At 47.6% G+C, this 21,152-nt stretch overlaps 1 protein-coding gene across 2 annotated transcripts in view; it reads right to left on the minus strand.

Annotated features, from left to right (window-relative positions):
- The window catches only part of NTNG2 (netrin G2), a 49,221-nt gene extending 42,637 nt beyond the window's left edge, over nucleotides 1–6,584 (minus strand). For both annotated transcript variants that reach the window (XM_054284167.1, XM_054284168.1), the window contains exons 1-2: nucleotides 6,504–6,584; nucleotides 2,905–4,009 (exon numbers count right to left, since the gene is read on the minus strand). In XM_054284167.1, coding sequence (XP_054140142.1) covers nucleotides 2,905–3,117 — 213 coding nt within the window. In that variant the 5' untranslated portion in view covers nucleotides 3,118–4,009; nucleotides 6,504–6,584. The remainder of the gene's footprint in view (nucleotides 1–2,904; nucleotides 4,010–6,503) is intronic.
- Nucleotides 6,585–21,152: the final 14,568 nt, after the last annotated feature.

Raw genomic sequence — 21,152 nt, forward strand, 5'->3', positions numbered from 1 at the left:
AAAAGCAAAACCCTTGACTTTAATAAGCAGCAAAACGCTTCCCAATCAGAAGGAAGCAGCCAGATGTGACCAGAATTGTTATAAAACACAAAGGATGGTCCTCCAAATAATTCCTGCCATCTCTTGAAGCCTTCTTGTGCAGAAGTCTTGCGAGCACTGCTGGAGCTGTGGCAGGGCAGTGAGTGATCCTGTGGGTGTGCAGACTGATAGGGAACACTTGCTGTCTGACAAGGTCCTGGCTGTCACCAGGACTCTGCTACTGGCCTGCCCTGCATGGGGACATGGTGCAGCTCATTCCTGTCTGCTCCTGACTGTCACCAGGACCCTGCTCCTGCACGGGGACATGGTGCAGCTCATCCCTGCCTGGCTGCTTTGGTCCTGACTGTCACCAGGACTCTGCTCCTGTCACCAGGACTCTGCTCCTGGCCTGCCCTGCACGGGGGCATGGTGCAGCTCATCCCTGCCTGGCTGCCTTGAGCACGGAGGGGTGTTTGTGTGTCTTTAGTTTTGATTGCAGCTGTCTGAGCAGGGCAGGAGCCCCGCTGGGCTGCGCTTAATTCTGAGTAACGCGAGTTTAGCCGCACGGACAGTCCCCTGCTGTTTTGAAAGACACCTAAGAAAGCAATACAGTCACCGTAAGAACTTCTCTGCTGGAAAGCCAGGCTCCTCTGAGAACCCACCTGTTACAAGGAAATAATTAAAAACCTGAAGAGAAAGGATAGCAGGACACCAAAAGGCACCTGAGCAGGTTGGCACGAGGAGCTGCCCTGGCTTTGTGCGAGCTGCCTGCCCTCCCCTCTGCGGGGCTGTAACGATCCGTGGGCAGAGACATCGATTTCTGCCCAGCACTTCCTTAGTGCAGGGGGAGCAGAACTCGGCTCACATCCTCTGCGGGCTCTGCTCCCTCCCCCTGCACGTCGATAGGTGTCAAGTCACCACCCAGCACCGGCGATGGAAGGGCCATTTCTTGCTGAGCCCACTTTCCGATGGCCAGAAGGGGATGCTCAGCAGTGAGTGGCCACGTGTCATTCTTGGTGACAAGAGGCAGTGAAAATTTACCCTTACCAGTCCTAAGGGTGGGCTGGAGCCTGGATCTCTCCTGCAGCCATCCCCTGCTCTGTGCACTGGGTGCTGGGTGGGCTCCTTGCCCACCTCAGCCTGGCTGCTCCTCCTCTGCTTTGTTTTTATGACTCTTTAATCCTCTGGAGAGAACAGCACTGGTGTGAGATGGGGGAGAAAGGGCCATGAATCCAGTGGTATGTCACAAACCCATCCCAAAAAAAAAAAAAATCTAAAAAACACTTTACAGTTTGTTATTCCTGTTCTCAGCTTGATTTTTCACCAGGGAATTGCTCAGGGACAGTGCTGTGAGTGCTGGTTTCTGTTTTGGGAGGCGAGAGCCGGGCCAGGCAGGGGTGAGGCAGGGACAGGGAGGCAAATCCATGTTTTGCATTTGTGTAGCTCTCATTCACGGCTCTACACGGTGTTTGCAAGTGTTACAGCACATGGCAGGCGTACGCTACAAGGAAATACTGCCGGTGCCCAGAATAGAAAGATTTCAGCTCAGTATTGACTGAATCAAGAGATGCAGGGAGCTGATTGCAGTTTGTGTCTTTTGCTTCCTTGGAGGTCAGTGGAGCTGAAGTCTGGAGCATCCTTAACCAGAGAGGGTTTGCAAAGAGCTGCAGTGAGTGTAGTGGGCAGCAATCTGGTGTTGTCCTTTTAATCCTCCTGCAGTCAGTCACATAAATGGAAATACAGACTGACCCATCAATAGTTACCAGTTTTATTTGCAACCTTGGACTTAATCTTTCTTTTCAAATGATCTTTTAAAAGGAAAAGCTGCTACTTATCTGGAATTAGTGGAAATGTCTTCCCTGGTACTAATGAGAGCCCTTAGGCTGGAGGGAACTGGGTAACTGCTGGCAGCATGTTCTGATGATCATAAATGTTTGGCACCCCTTGGTGCCACAGGATCATTTTTCTCTTGGATTTTCAAGAGCTGCCCTCACTGGCTGGGTCCAGGATGGCAAACTGAGACTTGGGGTAGCACTGGCAATAAAAAATGGGAATCTGCACTGATTTAGAGGGAGAACTCCCATTCTCATTACAATAAAAGAATAATATACTCTTTTAGAAGACACTCCTTGTTCAGGGCTCAGCCCAGTGGAAACCCTGCCAGCATGGGCTGGCTTGGTGTCTGTCCCTTAAATGTGTGCCTGGACCACTCCTGGGGGACCTTTGGGAGGGGGCATTACTGTTTTGCTCTTTGCTTTGACCCCTGAACTCTTTAACAATGTAAAGCCTTGTGAATTATAAATCAAATGTTCCTGCTGAGCTTTGTGGTGCACGGAATGAAATGCAATGATTAATATTTAAGAGAAAATAAGTTAAAGATTTTAACTACAAGGGCAAATGTCTATCCACAGAGCCTTTTCAGAAGAGAGGGAGAACCACATGTTCAGAAGCTTTAGTGAAGTTTGTGGCTGTCAGACCAACCACCAGAGCTGAGGGTGTGCAGGGGCCAAACTCCCCCGCCCTGCCCTTCATGCTGCCTCAAACTGCCCACATCCTAGAAAATCCCAGCAGTGCTGGAGCATCCCTTTGGGATGGGGCTGGCGAGTACACCCCACACTTTAGCAAGTAGAGGAGCTGTGTGCTTTTCCAAAATCCAGACCTCACCCAGGACTTGTTCAGCCCTGCCTGGCTCCTCCTCACCCTCCCTCCAGCATGCCAGCCCCATCCCTGCTGGGCAGGGTGCCCTCTCCGTGTTCTGCACACTGACAGCTCCAGCAGTGCCCACCCTGACCCAGAACATCCTCCCAGTGGCACCTGGGCTGGACACTGCCTCCAGCCACCAGCAGAGCCTGTTCTAAGCCAGCAAATGAGGCAGCAAACACTTACATGGGTGCAGAACCTCTCCGGAGGGTCCCCACAAGTGATTCCTGCCGGGTCCACCCGCACGGTCACGTAATCCTTCATCCGCATGGCCTTGGGCTGGCACGCATAAAACTCCCACGAGGGGCCATCGTCCGTGGTCACCCAGGACTTGCAAATGTCATACTGTGCCATGGCCAGGGGCACGCAGTGCACGAGGAGGGCAGCCAGGTAGAGCATGGCAGCTGCGGCCAGGCGCGGGCGCCCTGGGCGAGGGCAGCGCCGGGAGTCCCGAGGAAGGCGGCGGCTGGGCTAGGGGTGGCTCTCGGGATCAGCATGGAAACTCCTCATCTAAAAATGCTCCACTCCAAGGAGATCCACGCAGGAACAGGGATGATCCCACTCTGCACGCTGGACCTGGATGTGGAAAGTTCCTCTTGGCACGGAAGCCGACTTTGCAATTCACTTGATTGGGAAAGTTTCGGCCAGAGTTGCTGATCAGTGGTCAAAAGTCTTCCTTAACCTCATTTTTCCCCCTTTTATTGTACGAAAGGTCTTCCAAATCAGCATGAAAATATCTAGAGGTGACTCCAGTCAATCAATACAAAGATCAAGTTCTGAGTTGCTGATGAAATTTGATAGGAGTAAATTGGAGAGGCCGTGAGATGGTGCTGGATCAGGTTTTCCTCAACCTTCTGCTCTGCTACAACTGCGTCGCTGTGGAAAATGCCTTAAACTGTGTCTGCCTTAATTATTGGGGGGTTAGAACATTAGCACATAAAATAAATAGAGCATCTGGCCATCAGTACCACTCTGACAAGAGAGACTGCTTGGAGCTTGGAGCTGAAATTCCTTTTTCCCAAAGGATGGTTGTGTCAGCGTGAGCAGGTCGGTGCCCAGACCCGTGGTGGTCCCAGCAGGTGCTGGGTGGTCACTGGGGTGACTGGGGCAGGGCCGGCTTTGGCTTCTCCCGCTGTGTCCTGCGGTGGTGGCGAGGATTCCTGTCCAATTCTGCCTTTTGGCAACGGAGCACCAAGTTCCCAAAGCCTTCAGCTGCAATCCATGGGGCTACCTGGGGTCTCCTCTCTCTTTCATGGTCAGGGCAAAGGCAGAGCTCATCAGCAGGAGGGACCTGCGAGAAATTGGAAGACAGATTAGGTGGGAGCAAGGGGGGACAGTTGAGCATGAAGAACAGGGGTCCCTCAGGAGGCAGAGCACTCAGCTGGGCTGGCCAAGCCACCAGACAGGTTTTTGTAACAGGGAGATATACAACTTTAATAAAAAGCAATCCATAGTAAGATGCTTATGGCTTTTCTGCTGTCTGGGAGAAGGGAAGGAGCGCTGCCCAATTTAAGGTATCTGCTTTGCAACAGCAGCTGGACAGCAGGAGCTCTAATGGGTCTTCAAATAACATCAAGAAGCAGCTATGGGTCATTAGGAGATGGGGAATATGCAGACAGAGAAGGGACAGACAGACAAATTGATAGTCCTAAAAAGATAAGCAAATAAATAAGACAGCTGGGGAGACAGATACATTGTCCAGCATCCCCACATATGATTTATCTGAACAATAACATTTAATAAAAAACAATTTAAAGTCCTAATAACATTTAGGTTCACCTAATACAAAGAGCAATGACCTTCCCAGTATTCATTTCAGGTTAGAACAACATTTCTGCAATTTTGTTGTCTTTCCAGTAGAGCTATAAAAATTGTAAGTAATTACAAAACAAAATGACAAAGAACTGAAGCGGGGAGGGGGAAAAAGTCAAACCCTCTCTCAGTATTAGATTCAGGAGGGAGATCTCGTCCAAGAAGGTGGGAGGCACATATCCAGAACAGAAATTTACCTTTGGATAATTCCCTTTCTACTTCTTTCCCCAACTTTTCTTTCACAACTGAGGCATATCTGCTTCAACAGCATGGTTAGCATTTCCTTTCTCATGAAGCTCAGTTACTAAAGCTCAGAAACTCCAGGTTAACACATGCATTGATCCGTGTTCAGGGGCTTCACACCGCTCTGCTACCATCTCCCTTTCCCCCCTTTTTGCTTGAAAGATTGCTGATTGAGATGAATGAGTTCAGAAAAGAGAAGCTGTCTCTCATGCTTCATTGCCAGCTCTCTACGAAGAGCCTGTTATAGCTGCGTTGGACCTGAATAAACTCCCAGAAAAAGAATAGACTGGCTGCTATTTTTATATTATGAGTAAATGTAGTAAAAATAATAAGGCAGTGTGACACAGTGTTTATAAGTCCTACTTACATCAGAGCTGTCTTTTGAGTTATAACAAGTCAGTTCCTAATTATTACATCAAACTGGTCACTGCCAAGTGCCTGGTAAGAGTGAGAGTGAGAGACTCTGGTATTGTGTAGAAAACAAGCAGGGTAGTTTTAATGAGGACTCCGGTGCTGTTAAGTTTATGGATCTATTTTCACAGCCTCAACAATTATATCTTGCACTTGAATGGCTGTCAGGGAAAAACCCAGGTAGAAAGGATCTATAATATCTATTAGTGTCTTGTTATGCTGCCTAAATGTCACAGATTCCCAGGGAAGTGAAAATTTGCTGGAAAAAAATGTATTTACTGTCAGTTCATCAGCCAGGCAAGGGGTTTGGGGTGAAGTCTGTGGCTCAACACCCACTTAGCCAGTCCAGTCCCTTTGCAGAAATAGTTGGAGTGTTGCTCTGGAATGAGCCAACATACTGCAAATGGGGCAGAGAGGCTCCCCAAATTAAAGCTTTCACCCTGTTTGATTTGGTTTAGTTCTTAGAAAATAAATCTTCACCTGATATTATTAAGAAACTGCAGTTCATGGGAACAAATAGAATCAATGCTCTTTGTTCTCTTTGAAGAGTACTCAGCACTCACTGGGGACTGATAGCCGGAGTATTAAAAACACAAAATTAGATTGTGTCTTGACTTAGCTGGCTCCGGGTTTTTTTCTTATTATTGGATTAACACCCTATTGAAATAAAGGGACAACGCTGAGCAACAACTGAGCTGCTCTCGGATTAAGAGCAGAAAGTAAACTCAATGAAGGAGTTTTTAATTTTCTCTCAGAAGTGTTGCTCTCCCCATGAACTCTCCGCTCTCCCCCCGCGCTCGGGGAGCGGGAGTTGTTCTCTTTCCCTCGCTGCCCATCCCTTCCCCGCAGCCCGGACAGCGAATTTGGGGACACTGGTGGGGGGACAGGAGCCCGAACCCCGCGACAGCGCTGCGCGGCTCCAGCAGAAATCCTGGAAACCCCACTCGCATCCCGCCGCTCTCCCTGATGGATTCGCGGTTCCCGGCAAAGCCCGATGCCGCTCCCGCTCCGCCCCATCCTCCCCCGTTTCTTTTACCCCGAAGGACTTTGGGGGGCTGCCCGGAGCGGGGAGGGGATCGGCGGGGCAGGGGGAGCCGGCGCGCTGGGCTGGGGGAGCCCCCCGGCTTCCCAAACTCCGGAGCGCGGAAATAAACCCCATCCCGCGGCGGGGATGCTCCGGGGAGGGGGACAGAGAGCGGGACACCCCAGGAAAAGAGTGGGAACAACTCGCAGCGTTCGGGAATGGGGCAGAAGCCGGCGCTGCCCGCCCCCCCTTCCGCCCCCGCTCTCCCCCCATGCCCGGCGCTGCGGGTCCTTACCGGGAGCGAGCTCTGCGGCGCGGGGCTCCCGGCGGAGCAGCCAACTTCGGGGCCGGGGGAAGCCCCAGAACATCCCCAGCCCTGCCCTGCCCAGCCCAGCCCTGCCCTGCCCTGCCCTGCCGGCAGCGCTGCGCCGCCGGCCCCCAAGGGCAGATGGCCGGGGGAGCTTTGTGCAATCCCGGCTCCCCTCGCAAGTTAATGCCGAGGCTGAAATCCCTTTTGCTCTCACTTTCAATCACAATCGGAGCTTTTATCTCCGTGCCTGATCCCGGCTGCGTAACTTCCTCTGTGCAGCTTTAGCACACACCATCCCACCGGCGGCAATGGGCTTCTTAAAGGTGCAGGAGGAAATGCAGCGGGGGGGGAGGAGGAGGAGGGAGGGAAAACCACCCGAGGAAGAGGATGCTGCGAGCGGGAGCCTTCAGCCCCGGCGGCCCCGCGGCTCCCGGTGCAGCATCCGCGCCGTCCCGCTGCCCCCGGCTGGATAGCGGCAGCCGGGAATGCCGCTCCTCGGGGCTTCTCTTTTTTTTTTTTTTTTTCCTTTAAGAGCTTAAAAAAAAATTAAAAAAAAAAATTTAAAATCATGAGCTCATGTTTGCTCGAGAGAGAGAAAAAAAAAATCTCCAGTCACGAGGGTTTCCCCACACGTGTAAGTCCTCGCTTGGTGTGCCCTGAATATTTTGGGGAGGCTTCTGCTGGTGGAGATGCTGTAAATGAGGCTGCGTGCGTGTGTGTTGGGGGAAGAGGGGGTGGTTGGAATTAATAGGATAAACAAAGCAGGAAATCGGAGATGGAGAAATCAGATGGCTGGGAAATGCTGGATACTGGTGGGAATGTGCTGTGTGATTTAAATGAGGCAGGTTTTGCTTTGGGAAGGTGGGAGACTGTGAGGTGTGACAGCACCTTCCAGCACGGGGCTGGAGAAGCAGCTGGGGTTGCTTAGGTCAACTCTGTTGTGTCCATGCTGAGGGGCAGAGGAGGTTCCAGCTGTGGAAAAGGTGGATTAAACTGTGGCAGGTAAAGGTCCAAGTTTTCCCTGCACCAGGCATCTGCTGAAGACAGAACTCCTGAGCAGCGACAGGTTTTTGACATGTGGATAAATGACAGCTCATGGAAAAACGACAGTTCATTTATGGGGAGGAAATCCAAAGAATCACCACTGCCTCCTATGTATACAACCACCCAAAAATGACTGCTCCTTCCTAACCAAGAATTCAGTGATTTCTAAGCCAGAAAATGCATTGTCCATCTTACACGTGGTTTGAACCTCGTGCACTCAGTATTTTGTTATATGGTTTCCTTTGACCCATTGCCCTGGGGTTTCTGGGTGGCCTCTCCCATTTAAGAGTCCCTGGAAAACCCACGATGCATCCTCCAACCAGACAGAGGTGATTTAGAGCTGTTCTGGGAAACGTTTCCCATATTCTGGAGCCTAAGTGAGATTTATGAAATGCTGGCATTGTGTCTTGACTGTGGCCCAGCCTAAACGCGACGCTGATGCACAGGGTGGTCTTCACCTTCAAGGATGTCTTTAATTCTGGCTCAATTTCCACTCCAGGACACGGTCTGATACTTTCCACTGGTAACTTCTTCTGTAAACACTTATTTTACAGCAGTAGTATTGCTTAAGTGAGAAGCACTGGCTGGGAATCCGCGGCTGGCTAATATTCCTGGATTTCACTTTGTGCCTTTAGGTCTGCTCTGTAGTAATGACTCCCCTGGAAATTCCCCACGTCTCACTTATTACTTCTTTATTAGTTATTATGGTACAGTAACAGGATAAAACGGAGTTGGTATTTCATTTTCATTCCCTCTAATAGCCACGGCAAAGACCAAGTGGTGTGCTGATTATTGACATCAGAGTTAAGTGATATGCACGCATCATTAGGTTTCAATTGGAAAGAATAACAGCACAGTGTGAGCCGTCACACTTCTAAACTCCGTGGCATTTAAGGAAAAACCAAAGTCGTTTTTCACAGCCCTGCTAGCTCAAAAGATCACAAGCTGGCAATAATACTTGTATAGACACAGGTAAAAGGCGCTAGCTCCAGGCAAAGCACGGGAATTAACCAGTGAGCACAACACCCCAGAGAGGCTGGCAACAGCTGTGGGGCTTGTCCAAGGTTACACCGCGGTTCAGGAGATCCTTGGAGGATGGGAATCACCCAGCTCCTCGCAGGCCCTGATGTGGGAAGGAGAAGGATTGTGTGTGGCACTCACAGCCCCGGCAGCGGCAGCGCTGCTGTCACAGCCTGGAGGCAATGGGGAAGAGTTGGAATAATTGTTTCATTTTAGACCATTTGCATTCTTTTACTCAAGCACGTTTTGCAAATACTTAATGTTGGGTATAGTTTTCCTCTGGATGGAATTTCTGTGGGGAGGAGAAATGGATGTGTTTTTCCTCGAGGGAATATCTCTGCACCTTCCCTCGTGCTGCCTCTTCCCACAAAGAGAGCACAGTTGAAAATCAATGGATCTGCATGGAGATTTAATTACTCCAGCACAGGCAGGGGTGGAGAATAAAGCCCTTAATATTTAATACAGCCTCTGCTCTCAGAGGGATCCCCAGGGCTCAAGGGCCAAATATAAGCCCATTAAAATCAGGTGTAATTCTATTGACATATGTGGGCTCACACCTGTTTATACCAGGGCTATATCTGGCTCCCTAAATGGTGCTTTTGACATGCATGGAAGAAGAGGGAGGGAAGTGTTTTCCCCACTTGGGATGATAGAGGATGCACTGGAACAGCAGAAGGTAAATGTGACACCTGGCAGTCCCCACTGGCCATGGTGATGTGCTCACTAACACCTCAGCTGAGCTGAGCCTGCTGAGAGCAACCCGAGATCACTGCCAGAATAATAACCAGGCTTATAAAGGATATTTCATTTGAGGATACATATTGCTGTAGCCCCTATAACAGCAATACATTCTTTTTATGCTCCTTATCTAGCAGTGTGCGGCCAAGGATGTCAAAGTGCCTCCTGCAAGTGAGTAAGCATTTTATTACGTGGGAACACACGGCTTGGAAATGTGCTCTGAGCCCATCAGCAGGCAAGAGATCCCTTTGTGAGGGGTGATATCTGCCAAGCACAGCTCTACCCAGACCTTGTTCCAGTGGTAGCTTTCTCCAGCCCACCAGGACCTCTGGGGAGAAGTTTGGAAAAGGGAGGAAGTGACTTAAATGTGTTTTTTTGGGGATATTACAGAGGATGGAGGCAAAGGCTGCTTGAACCTCGCACTTCCAGGGGGGATTTGTCTCATCTCACCACCCTTGTGCTGCCCTTTTGTTCTCAGCAAGCTGAAAGTGAAGACAGCTCCCAGCTTGATCAGGATGGGAAGGTCTGCGCTTCCCAGCTCCTCGTGCTGGGTGCAAAGACAAAAATCACAGAGTTTTAGAAGGCAGAGAGGCAGAATATTTTGTAGTTAGAAGAAATGCTGGAAAACCCACACAAAGCCTGAGAAACTGAGCTCTGGCAGGCTGGCAGGGTGGGTGGGGGACATTTATTTCCTTGCCCTCCTGCCCAGGCTGCCCTGCCCTGCTCCGAGGAGCAGGAGAGGCAAGAGCCGAATGCTTCAGTCCCTGGAGTACTCTCCACATTTTTCTTCCTTTGTGAAAGCTTCTGGGGAAATGGCAGAGAGCATCTGCTCTGGGAGGGGAGGCTTCCCCGGCTGCCTCCTCCCACCCTCCCGCACAAGACCTCGGGATGCATTTTCTGCAGCTCAGGCGCTTTCACAGGGCCCTGAGTGAATTTTGCCCTCCCTGATTAGATAACCAAAGGAGCAGTGACTGTACTCTCCAGAGAGAAGATGCTGTCTCTTTCCTGCCAGAAGGACAGCTGGAGGGAGGGTGGGATTTTCAGCATGCAAGCACTTAGCCAGATCAAGGAAAATGGGATGCAAAGCATTTTAGGCTAAGAAAGGTTGTTGTGCAGGGAAACATGAGGCTGCTGTTCTGTTCGGGAGATAACGCTTCTCAAAACGCTCCTGCGTGCCAAGCTGCAAGCCTTGACTACAGCAGGTCATTGCCTCTTTAAGGAAAACAAGCATGACAAGTCAGAAAAAAACCCCCCATCACTGTCTGTGCTGAAAAACTTTGATCATTTAAATATTATTGATGTGCATTAACCCCAGCAGAGATGGGCTGGGTGATGGGAAGTGCTTCACCTTGACACAGGGAAAACATGTTGCTTTCTGCTGCCTTGTCTTTTGTTTCATGTATCAAATAGGAGCCCAGCCAAGTGAATCAGCTCAGGAAGCGTTTCGGATGTGTTTGATTTTTTGGGGAAGGTAGAGCTTTCCTCCTCTTTACCAGCTGTGGGGGTGTAAGCGTGGATAAAAACAGGAGGACTGTTTAAAGGAGGGATCTATAATTAACAGCCCCTCAGAAGGGAAACTTTCCTTTTAACTTACTATTAAAGTGGAAGTGTTTGGAGAATATACAGTTTTGGCTCAGGGGATCTCCTCTGTATCCTTGGCTGAGCCTTGTGAATTCCTCTAATTCCTGCCTGAGAGAGTGTCTGGCTTTAAAAACAACTCCTGCTACCCCTTGGAGGACTCACCTCAGTGCCTGGGTGGATTCCTGTGCCCAAGGAGGGCAGAGGGAGAGGAGCTGTGCTCCCCCAGCATCCCTGAGCCCTGTCCTGGCAGGAGATGCTTTCCACAAAAGCTTTTTCACCTGAGGAAGGAACATGTCACTTCTAATGGAGCTGACAGCAGCAGGGAGGGGCTTTAGATTAGTGGCTGAAGAACACACTTGTAATGAGTGAAGTAATTGAATAAATGCTGACAATTTGATGTGGGAAATGCATAATCAGCTGGCTGTGGAAGGTTGGCGTGTTCTTTTTTTCCTTCTTTCCTTAGCACTGGGATAAACACATTCATTCTCTCCCAAGCAGGTGATGTGTTGAGCAGCAGACCCATGCACATGTCCCCCTCCCAGGCACACATGTGCTGATTCCCTGATAACTGACCCAGTTATTCTAAGATGCTCTTAAGAAATACACATGTAATAAATCTCAACACTTAACTTTGTTCTTGGGTCACCTGCTGGTTGAACACTCCCTTCAGTCATTTTGCTGGCTCCCAGATCACAGTCCCTGTGTCCCTACTAGAGAAAAAGGTGCCAGTCCTGGGTGGTGACAGATGAGACCCAAACCAAGTGGCAGCAAGAGCTGATCCTGCAGGAATAACTGTGATTTCAACTGGCTTTCAGATCCCAAGCACAGCTAACAAACTGTGGATGCAGACAGTAGAGCTGACATAATCCAATGCAGTGACTTTCCCTACCCAACCACCATCTCAGCTCTATGCAGATGGAAGCTCAGTGAATTTCTTGTCATCAAGCCCCCAGTTTTAGCGTGACAATGGGAACAGCATCATCTGTGTCATGTATGTTGGAAGCAATGAATAGAGAGCTGAGCTCACTCATCTATTTGCATATTGAAGATATGGAAAAAACTCCTCTTGCTTACTCTGCTGCCTACTCAAATACCTGTGAATCAAGGAGGAGAATGGGCCCTTTTGTACATCAGATCCCAATGTCCTTGAATAAGATGATTGCTCAACCCAGCCTTCTGGGATGAGTGTGAGGCTCAGAACCAACGGTGGTGCCAGGAGCTCTCCATTCCTGCAGGGTGCTGGATGAAGGGCTGTCCCTGGATTCAGAATGCTCAGCAAGGTGGATACTCTGACCTTGTGTCACCAGGGCACCTTCTCCCCTGCACATTTGAGTCAGAACTTGCATACCTGGGGCGCAGAGGTTTGACCTGCCAGCTGTTGAATAAATCACAGCACTCCCCCCAAACCATTAGCATGGAGCAGCACACGCCCAAGGGAGACAGGCTAAGGTCATGGCAGTGCACAGCAACAATGAGCCATAGAAGCTTTTTCCTTCTGGATGGAGTTGAGGGAGTTGTTTATTGCAGAGAAAGTGGGATAGCAGAACACAGAGCTCATCCACATCCTGTGGAGGCACTGGGCTATGACTCCATAGACAAGGCTGAGCTCATGTTTGGGCTTGGCTCTCCCAAATCAGCTCAGGATTACCTTCTTTTTTCACTCCAACAACTAGTTTTCCTTGATGTTATATATGTCTTAAGTGAGATCCAGATCAGGCTTTAAGGAATGGCATTTACATGTTTTTTCTTGTGCTTCTGGTATTAATTTCATATGCAGTGGAAAAGTAATATCCTGTCTGTCACTAGAGAGGAAGAGATGTGCGTGCATGTATACGCACAGTCATTCCTAACTGTTGAGCTTTTTCACTCAAATTTCGTTTTGGGGAAAATTTCTAAATTAAAATGAAGGCCAGATACAGAAACGACAAATGTGAAATACCAATAAGGCCAAAGCACGAGATGTTTTCTCTTGTTTTCGTAACTCGTGGTCTTTGTGTGTAAGAGTGTATTGCATGGCAACTGCATTCACACTTCCCTTTAATAAAAGATCCAAGCAGATGGACCCACTATTAACGTGTATCCCCCAGATTTGCATATTTCATATTCATGCCAAGATGGCACTGAGCTCACATGGGATGAAGGAGGCTGATATAAACACAATTGCACCAGATTAATGCAGTGATCAAAGAGTATTGTCCCAGCATCCCCGTTAGGAATCCAGTTTAATATTAGTTATTAATATTGTTAAACTCCTACCGGAGTCAAATTAAGGTCTTCCAAACACAGTCGGACAGGGCTCTTAGGTACTACAAGTTGATGAATATGTTATGAATTCCTGAGAGAGAGAGCTAAGAAACAACATTTGCATCTGAGCTGTGAAGAATCCAACGCTGGAAATGTGCAGACCTCGAGCTTTGGTCCAGTGTGCTCTGTAATTAGGACTTGCTTGAAATTCAGATCTTATCCAAGATCTCTATCTGGGTTTCTCAGAATTCAAGTGCAATCGCTTCTAGTCAGAAGACAAGCCTATCTGTAATATTTCCTCAAATATTAGGCATTACAAAGTGGTATTCTGGAGCCCAAAATATATTTGATCGCATTGTTCCAGTCCATTAATCAAACACTGCACTGTACATACTAATAGGATCAAACATTAGGAAATATTTATGAATGAGCATTGTTGTGACTGCAAAAATTAAACACAGCAGGTTTTAAATACACAAGATCTCAAAAAGGAAAACTTGATTATCTCCTGCATTTCTGGTGCCAAATTCAGAGTGAATTTTAAGTGAATCTTAGGTAGCTTGTGCTTGAGTAATTTATACCTCCTTGCAGCTCCCTTCAGAGTGTAAATTACACCTGCTCCCACCTCTATTGAACTGTCCCAGGGAAATGACTTTTGGGGAGGGGCTGTGTGTCCACAACCTGATGGTACTTGAGGGATTCAAAACTCAAACCCAGCTGTGATATCCCTGATTATGCCTCTGCAGCTCTCAGCGGAAATAAACCCTTGCTTACCAAAATGAGCAGTAATGTGATGGCATTTCCACTGCTTCTGGGGGCTGGGTGGAGTCTGGACATGCTAAAGTCCCTGGATTTTGGAAGTTTTGTCCCTTACTTCAAAGGGGACAGAATTTTGCTCGCTAGATTCAAAGGAAGGCATGGCACTGGCATGAGGGATGCAGTAGCCCCACAAGCTGTGGTTTGTCAAGGATAAATCATGTCAAACCAATCTAATTTTCCTGTGGCAGGGCAGCAGAGAGGGCAGGAGCTGCAGCTTGGCTGCACTCAGGCTTTTGGCTCTCACTCATGGGGAGTTCCAGGAGCAAGGTGGGGGAATGGGGATGGGGAGAAATGCTGCAAGGTACCAAACCAGCTGGGAAACACACTGAAAACTGTTTGCTGCTTGCTGTCCAAGTGGAAGGATGGCTTGAATACGGTGCTGGAGGGGTCTGTGCAGCTCTGGCATTACTCAATATTTTCATTAGTGACTTGGGTAGTGGAATATGGAGGAGACATATTGCAGCTGTTAACAACACCAAGCTGAGAGGGGGCTGTAAGTGCTCTCAGAGAACAAGAGAAAGATTAAAAAATCCTAACAAACAGAAGAAACAGGCTGGAAAGAAGAGATTGATGTTCTACAGGGATAAATATATGAAAACTATTGAAATGTGTGTCCAGAAATGGCTGCATAGGCAGCATTTCTAAGAGAAAGGGACAATACCATGGGCTAGAAATGAACCCTGAGCCAACAGTGGTGCCCTGGTGTGAGCAAAGCAAAGGTGACACTGCTGTACATAAAGAAAGTGTGGTGTGGTACATTGCTCCCATCTCTGCTGAGTGTTGGGGAGGAGCAGTTTTGTCATTAGACTTCCAGGGAAATGCAGAAAATGAAAATAACAGTCTAGAAAATAAACCTCCCAAGAGGAAAAGAACTATGGCCCATTGCCTAAGGCTGATGAAGATACAGTAATAATCTCCCCAAATATAAAAGATGCTACAAAAGTAATGAACTGTTGCTCACAGACAGAATTAGTGGGATCAGACTGCAGTAAAAGTAATTTGGGTTAGACTTTGGGGAAATGTTCCATCTATAGGAACAGCTGACGCCCAGAACAGACCATCTGAGGAGCCTGTGGAGTTCCCTTTAAAACCTCCAGGGATGAACAGGTTAGAGAAACTCTCTTGTCAAGACCAATTTAGGCAGGGTTGATCGTGCCCTGGGGGAAGGAGATGGACTAGGTGACCTCTCAAGATGCCTTTTCCTCTTATTCCCTGTGGCTCTGTGTTTATTCTGTGTGGTGGTGATATTGGGAGGGAGGAGAGCTTGATTCTGCACACTGGGTAAACATTTTACATTTAAATTGGGAAGTCTTGTTTACCTATCAGTCCGTTGTTGTTTCAGTTTAAATTTTACTAATTTAAGTTGAACACTGAATTATAAATTACAGTGATGGGTGTATGAGGACTGTCTGAGGAGACAGGTACTGAAACCTATTAATCTATCGATCACATTGATTGGAGTGTTTAATTTAGAGTAGCATGTTCCTATTTTTAAATATGTTTTAAAAGACTCTTTAAAAAACAATTTTGTTTTATCTCACTGCTGGAGCTCTCCTTTTCTCTGATAGGTGTATATCCTTAATCAGGCACAGGGAAAAAAAATGATGTTGGCATATAGGGAAGGTGCAGGATGAAACCTTTGCTACCACAATGAAAGGAAACCATCAGGTTTTAAATGAAGCCAGGCAGTGGTCTGGCTGCCAATTAATGAACACATTACTGCTAAGTGATAGCTTAAAAAAAAAAAAAAAAAAAGTTGCTGAGTTCTCATAATGGTTCTTGCTCCCCTTGCCTGCCCATTTACTGGGAGAGGAGCCCCTCCAGCAGTGAATGCAACAATTCAGGGCCTGGCAATGAATAAGGACTGCAAGGGAGTAATTCCTGTGTAATTCCACAAATTAATTCGCTCAGGACCCTGGGGTTAGCACTAATTTCGCGCTAAATACCAGGAGAGCTTTAACGACCGCAAATAGCGAACACTTCAATTTTTTACTTCGTCCCATTCGGAAGCCAAAACTGCCAGGTTTACAGTGCCCTCTAGTATCGCTGCGGAGCATTAGCTTCGCCTGGCACCTCCGGAGCTGCCACATCGCGCAGCATCGCTCACAACCCGCAGTTTTCACAGCAGAAAAACCGGGGCTGTGCCCGCTCTGCTGCCAGCCCAGGTCCTGCTTCTCACCTCTTATAGGAGAAAAAGAATGTGGAGTTAAAAATGCGTGCTCTGCTTAGAGGCTGCAGTGAGCACGCTGCTTGGAAGGATATGTTCTTGCCCATGGCAGGGGGTTTGGAACTGGATGATCATTAAGGTCCTTCCCAATCCAAACCTCTCCGTGGCTTCTTGTTCCATAGTTTGTGCCAATTTGGCAAAGGGATGTTAATAATAATTTGCCTTGAAAGGACACTTTGCAGCTGTTGCTGCACAACCACTAACTAGCAAAATGCTGGGCAAGGAGAAGGAAGGACAAAGGAGGAAAGCCTGAGTCATGTGAAAGCCATCAGGCATTAGCCAGGACCTCATCCCAGCCAGCTGAGGACACAAGGGCTCCTCAGAGCTGTGACCTTCAGCCTCGCACACATCTCTCTGAGGAACAGATGCAGGAAAATTCCTCGGTGGACCAGGATGTGGCACCTGCTGTGAGAGTGGGCACATTTATAAAGCACCTCTAAGGAATTCCAGCTGCTGGAGCAGCCTTTGGAGCCTCGCTGGGTAAGGCTGACCTGATGTCATGCAGGATTTCTGCTGCTCTCAGAGGTGCCTTGGGAAAGGCGCCGTTCCCATGGAGGCAGAGGGGAATCTTCAACTCCTGCTTGCCTCCAAACATGCTGTGCCTGCAGGTTCTTCCTCAGAAAACCCTTCTCACAGGAGCTGAACTTGCAGGGATTTGTAAAAAACCTGCCTAGATCGTTATTCTAAGAAATCATCCAAGTTCCTGGCAGTGAAGGAGCTGGTCTCCAGATGATGCCCCTGGTGCATTTTCCTTACAAGGGAGAACTATTTAAGCAATGAACTCCAGCAGGCACGATCAAGCTGGTAGGATGTGGAAGTTATTAAGTTTACATTAAGTATGGAAATTTAAGAAATGAATTGTTAGCATCCATCTTCAGGTTTTTTCACATCATCTTCTATGGCTGCTGATGAGATTGTCACGGACAAAAACTGGCATAAAATGGATCTCCTTTAATACCCAGCATGACTGTGCCTGCACTTTCCTTGGAAACACACAGCCAGAGGAGAAAGCTTCCTGTCAGCTTAGGCATTGACTTCTGGTTGCTTCAGTTCCTGGGTTACAACTGGAGTTACTCCAGCCACCTTTTCCCCATGGCACTGCAGAGACCAAAATCTGGTTAATAGCAACCATTGTTACTTTTTGAGAAAATTAATAATTCTCCCTGATTTTGAATTGGGTGTCAGGGTATCACACAAATTAAAAATGGAAATATTATAGGAAATAGTAGCCAATGTGTCTAAAGGACGGGGAGAAGGTAGAAAAGTGTTATTAAAATAAAATCATAGTGAAAGTAAGAGGGTTAAAAGGTACAGAGGAATCATAAGATAAGGCCATTGGTGTGTATCTAAGGGCTGAACTGAATCTTATTTTTCTTTCTGACTTTCAGAAACCAGCCATTTGAGATAGTTTTCCCTCTCTTTTGCAGTGTAGGTCTATATGGTACATGCAGGCAGGTTTCCATAGTGTCATTCCTAACTGCAGGACAAAACAAAGGATGTACAGGGATAACCTGCATCCCAAACAAGCCCTGGCCCTCCATACCCCTCAGATTTGCAACACACTGACAATTCCTGAAGCACAGGTTCTTTTTCATCAAAATATTTCCATGCCCTCTCACAAAATGTGCATTCAGATACTGACCTTTCATTATTGCCAATGTGATTTCCACACTTGGTGCCACAAGAATCTGAAATAAGAGTTCTGGAGCCTTTCTGCTTTAAATTCTACCTCCTGCAACTGGTGTGCTGGAAATGGAGGGCTATCTCATTGCATATGCAATATGTAAGTGGTTTGACAAGGATGTCTCTCCACAGCTCAAGTGTCAGCTCTGGATGGATGGATCAGGGGTCTTGAAAGACACACTACACATCTCTGCATCACTGTTCATAAAAACTTCACCAAAGTCTCTCAAATTCCTTGCACAGCAATCCAAGCAACTGTCTCAGCTTCTCAAGGGCACTACACCTTTGATAATGAATTTATTTAAACAAAAGGGAACAAAAAACCCCTACCTTTGCTGAATTTGATAGAAATGCAGCTTTATACTTTCATATTTCATGGGACATGAAGGTTCATCATTTATTGAAAATAAGATGTGGACCTTCAGTAACATCCTGGATTTCATTTTCAGAGTGAAATGCCTTTCTGGTGAAATACAAGAAAGTGCTTTTCTCAGACAAAACCTTGTGTTCCAGCTGTGTTGCATTATTCTCCTGACTGCTTTCTCCCTTTTGCTGTGCTCTCTGTTGTAGCTTATTTTGCCAGCTAAGAAACTTCCTTTGCAAATCCGTTTTCTCCTTCATATTTAAAAATTATATGGTTCATGTGGGCCAATTTCCACACGCCTTCAGGGACTTCAGATTTACTGTTATTCCTCACTGGCCAAGAGACAAATTAATTTGATTAGAGCTCAAGCCTCAAGAGAGAATTCTGAGGGAAGCAGAGTCCAATTAAGGAATACCTGGGGTCAGCCAACGAGTGAACATCCCCCTAAGGAGTATTTTCTCCCTTTTCCATGAGCTGAGCTCGCTGTACATGAGCAACATCCCCAGATCCAGATGTCACAGGACTTCTCCACACAGCTGGAGGATGAGGTGTGTGCTGCTGAAGAGCTCATGGTCTGCAGTGAGCATCTGGGAGATGATGGTTATAAGATAAGATATGGAATTGAAGTGGACTTGCAACACCCACTAGTTATATTTTAACAATTCAGCCACAACTTTGTAAGGCAGGTTATTCACTGGACAGGACAAAGCCATTTCAGCCTGAGTAGCTGAGTTCTCTCACCATGAATGTTGCCTCTGCATTTTTATATCTGTGTAGTATTCCTGACTTGATTTCTTGCATGGTGTTTCTATGCATTATTAAACTCCCACTATTTTCCACCACAGAAATTGCTGCAATTAGATTTAGGTGAAATTTTGGTGGAGAGGTTAGTCTGCAAAAATGCTATGCAAGTGCAAACTATTAATTACTACTCCTGTGGTTTTAAGCTCAGAACCCATGGCTGCAGGAATGAAGTTGGTGCATTGGCTAAGTTACTGAATATTCATTTGGAAGAGCAACTTGCTCTCCCTCTTTTCTCTTATTCTTCTTTATTTTTTTTTTCTTTTTTGCCTCGATGCAATGACCAGGTTGTTTGTCCTCTTTCTCGTTGTGAATTGTCTCCTAAACACTGAAAGATGGCCTGGGGGGTTTGTTCAGAAGATTAGCATCTCTTCCCAGAGCTGTCCCCAGCTGTATTCACACTTATAAATCCATGGGAAGGACCCTAAAGAGCAATATAGAACCTGATGATGCAACAAGCCAGGAGACACACACACACACAAAAAGAATAGCCTGCTAAGAGGACAAAGCTAATCAATACTAATAGCAAAGCTGAAGATTTTAAAAGCCTCTCAATGAAGTCAGGCACAATGCTACCAGGCAGTCAATGAAAAATGAAGTGTGCCTGCAGAGAGGCTGGGGGCAGGTCAGAGGGAGAGCAGATGCTGTTTTGGGAGGTCTTGGCTGGGTCAGTTGCCCTGGATGCCCTCACCCCCAGTAACCCAGGCAGGCTGGTAGGCAGAGGGGAGAGCAGGGATGGGCATCCAAACACAGCCACCACCTCAGCCAGTCCAGCTGCAGCCAGGGGAGGGTGTGTAAGCCACAGAACCATAGTCCCAGAGTGATTTGGGTGGGAAGGGATCATTAAGATCATCTCATGCCAAACCCCTGACATGGACAAGGACACCTTCCACTCAACCAGGCTGCTCCAACCTGACCTTGAACACTGGGGCAGCCACAGCTCCTCTGGGCAACCTGTGCCAAGGCCTAACTCCCCTCATAGGGAAGAATTTCTATATAGAATATCTAATCTAAACCTATTCTCTTCCAGTTTAAAGCCATTTCCCCTTGTCCTACCATCCAATGCCCTTGTCAGAGCAGCCTGAGAGGACAGGGCCTTGAACACTTCCAGTGCTGGGGCAGCCACAGCTCCTCTGGACAACCTGTGCCAGGGCCTAACTCCCCTCACAGGGAAGAATTTCCTCCTAATTTCTAATCTACTCTCTTCCAGTTTAAAGCCCTTTCCCCTTGTCCTACCACCAAATGCCCTTGTCAGAGCCTGAGAGGACAGAGCATCTCTTTGCCCTGTGCGTCAGCACTGGTGCCTGGCTGTGAGCTGCCTGTGAAGAGGAGGAAGGTTGCTCAGCTGCTGTAGTTCTGCCAGTCCTTGGCCCCTCTACTGAAACTGCAACAAAAGCAGAAAATCACTTCAGCCAGAACTAAAGGCAGCAGCAGTGCTGTGGAGCTGCGCTGGGATCGTTAGGGTGGTTAATATTCAGCAGGCATATTGCTAAAAAGGCAAAGCATGCTAAGGAAAGAAGCAACAAACCCCAGTGCTGCACACAGGTCCTTCTGGCAGAGATGTCAGCAGTGACAATGTTGTTTGTACAACAGACAACTTGTATCCCCTAAGAGCAGCCCCACTGCCACGCCACATCTCGCGGAGGTCATGGTTGTGAAACCAGTCCTGAATAACATGGGCCAGCTGTAAGCCCATGAAATAGTGATTAAATGCTTGTCACTGCTTTACTGGTCCTCAGATGACTTCTCTGCTTTGGCACAAAATGTTCTGGTCAAGCTGATGATGTGGCTTTGGTCAGGGGTCCAATATAAATGGCACTAACCAGTACCCGAGCCTGCACATCCACACACAGATATACATTTTACAAGAAGTCTCATTTAGTTCATAAATAAAAAAAGACCTTAAGGAACTCTTTCAGAAGGCCCCCAGCTGAAGAGAAAGGCTGTCTGTCATCATGAATGCAAGGTGGCTGTAACAGGAAATTTTCAATGTATATAGAGACTCTGTAGTCCAAAATGTGTTATCAGGCAGAAAACCCAAATCCCTGTAAAGGGCCACCTCTTGCTATAATGCAGGTCTTTTGTATAATAGAGTCAGCTCTGATGTAGGACT

The sequence above is a fragment of the Melozone crissalis genome, unplaced genomic scaffold (genome assembly GCF_028551555.1).
Source record: "Melozone crissalis strain CALT ecotype California unplaced genomic scaffold, PUWL_Pcris_2 ptg000041l_1, whole genome shotgun sequence".
NCBI lineage: Eukaryota > Metazoa > Chordata > Aves > Passeriformes > Passerellidae > Melozone > Melozone crissalis.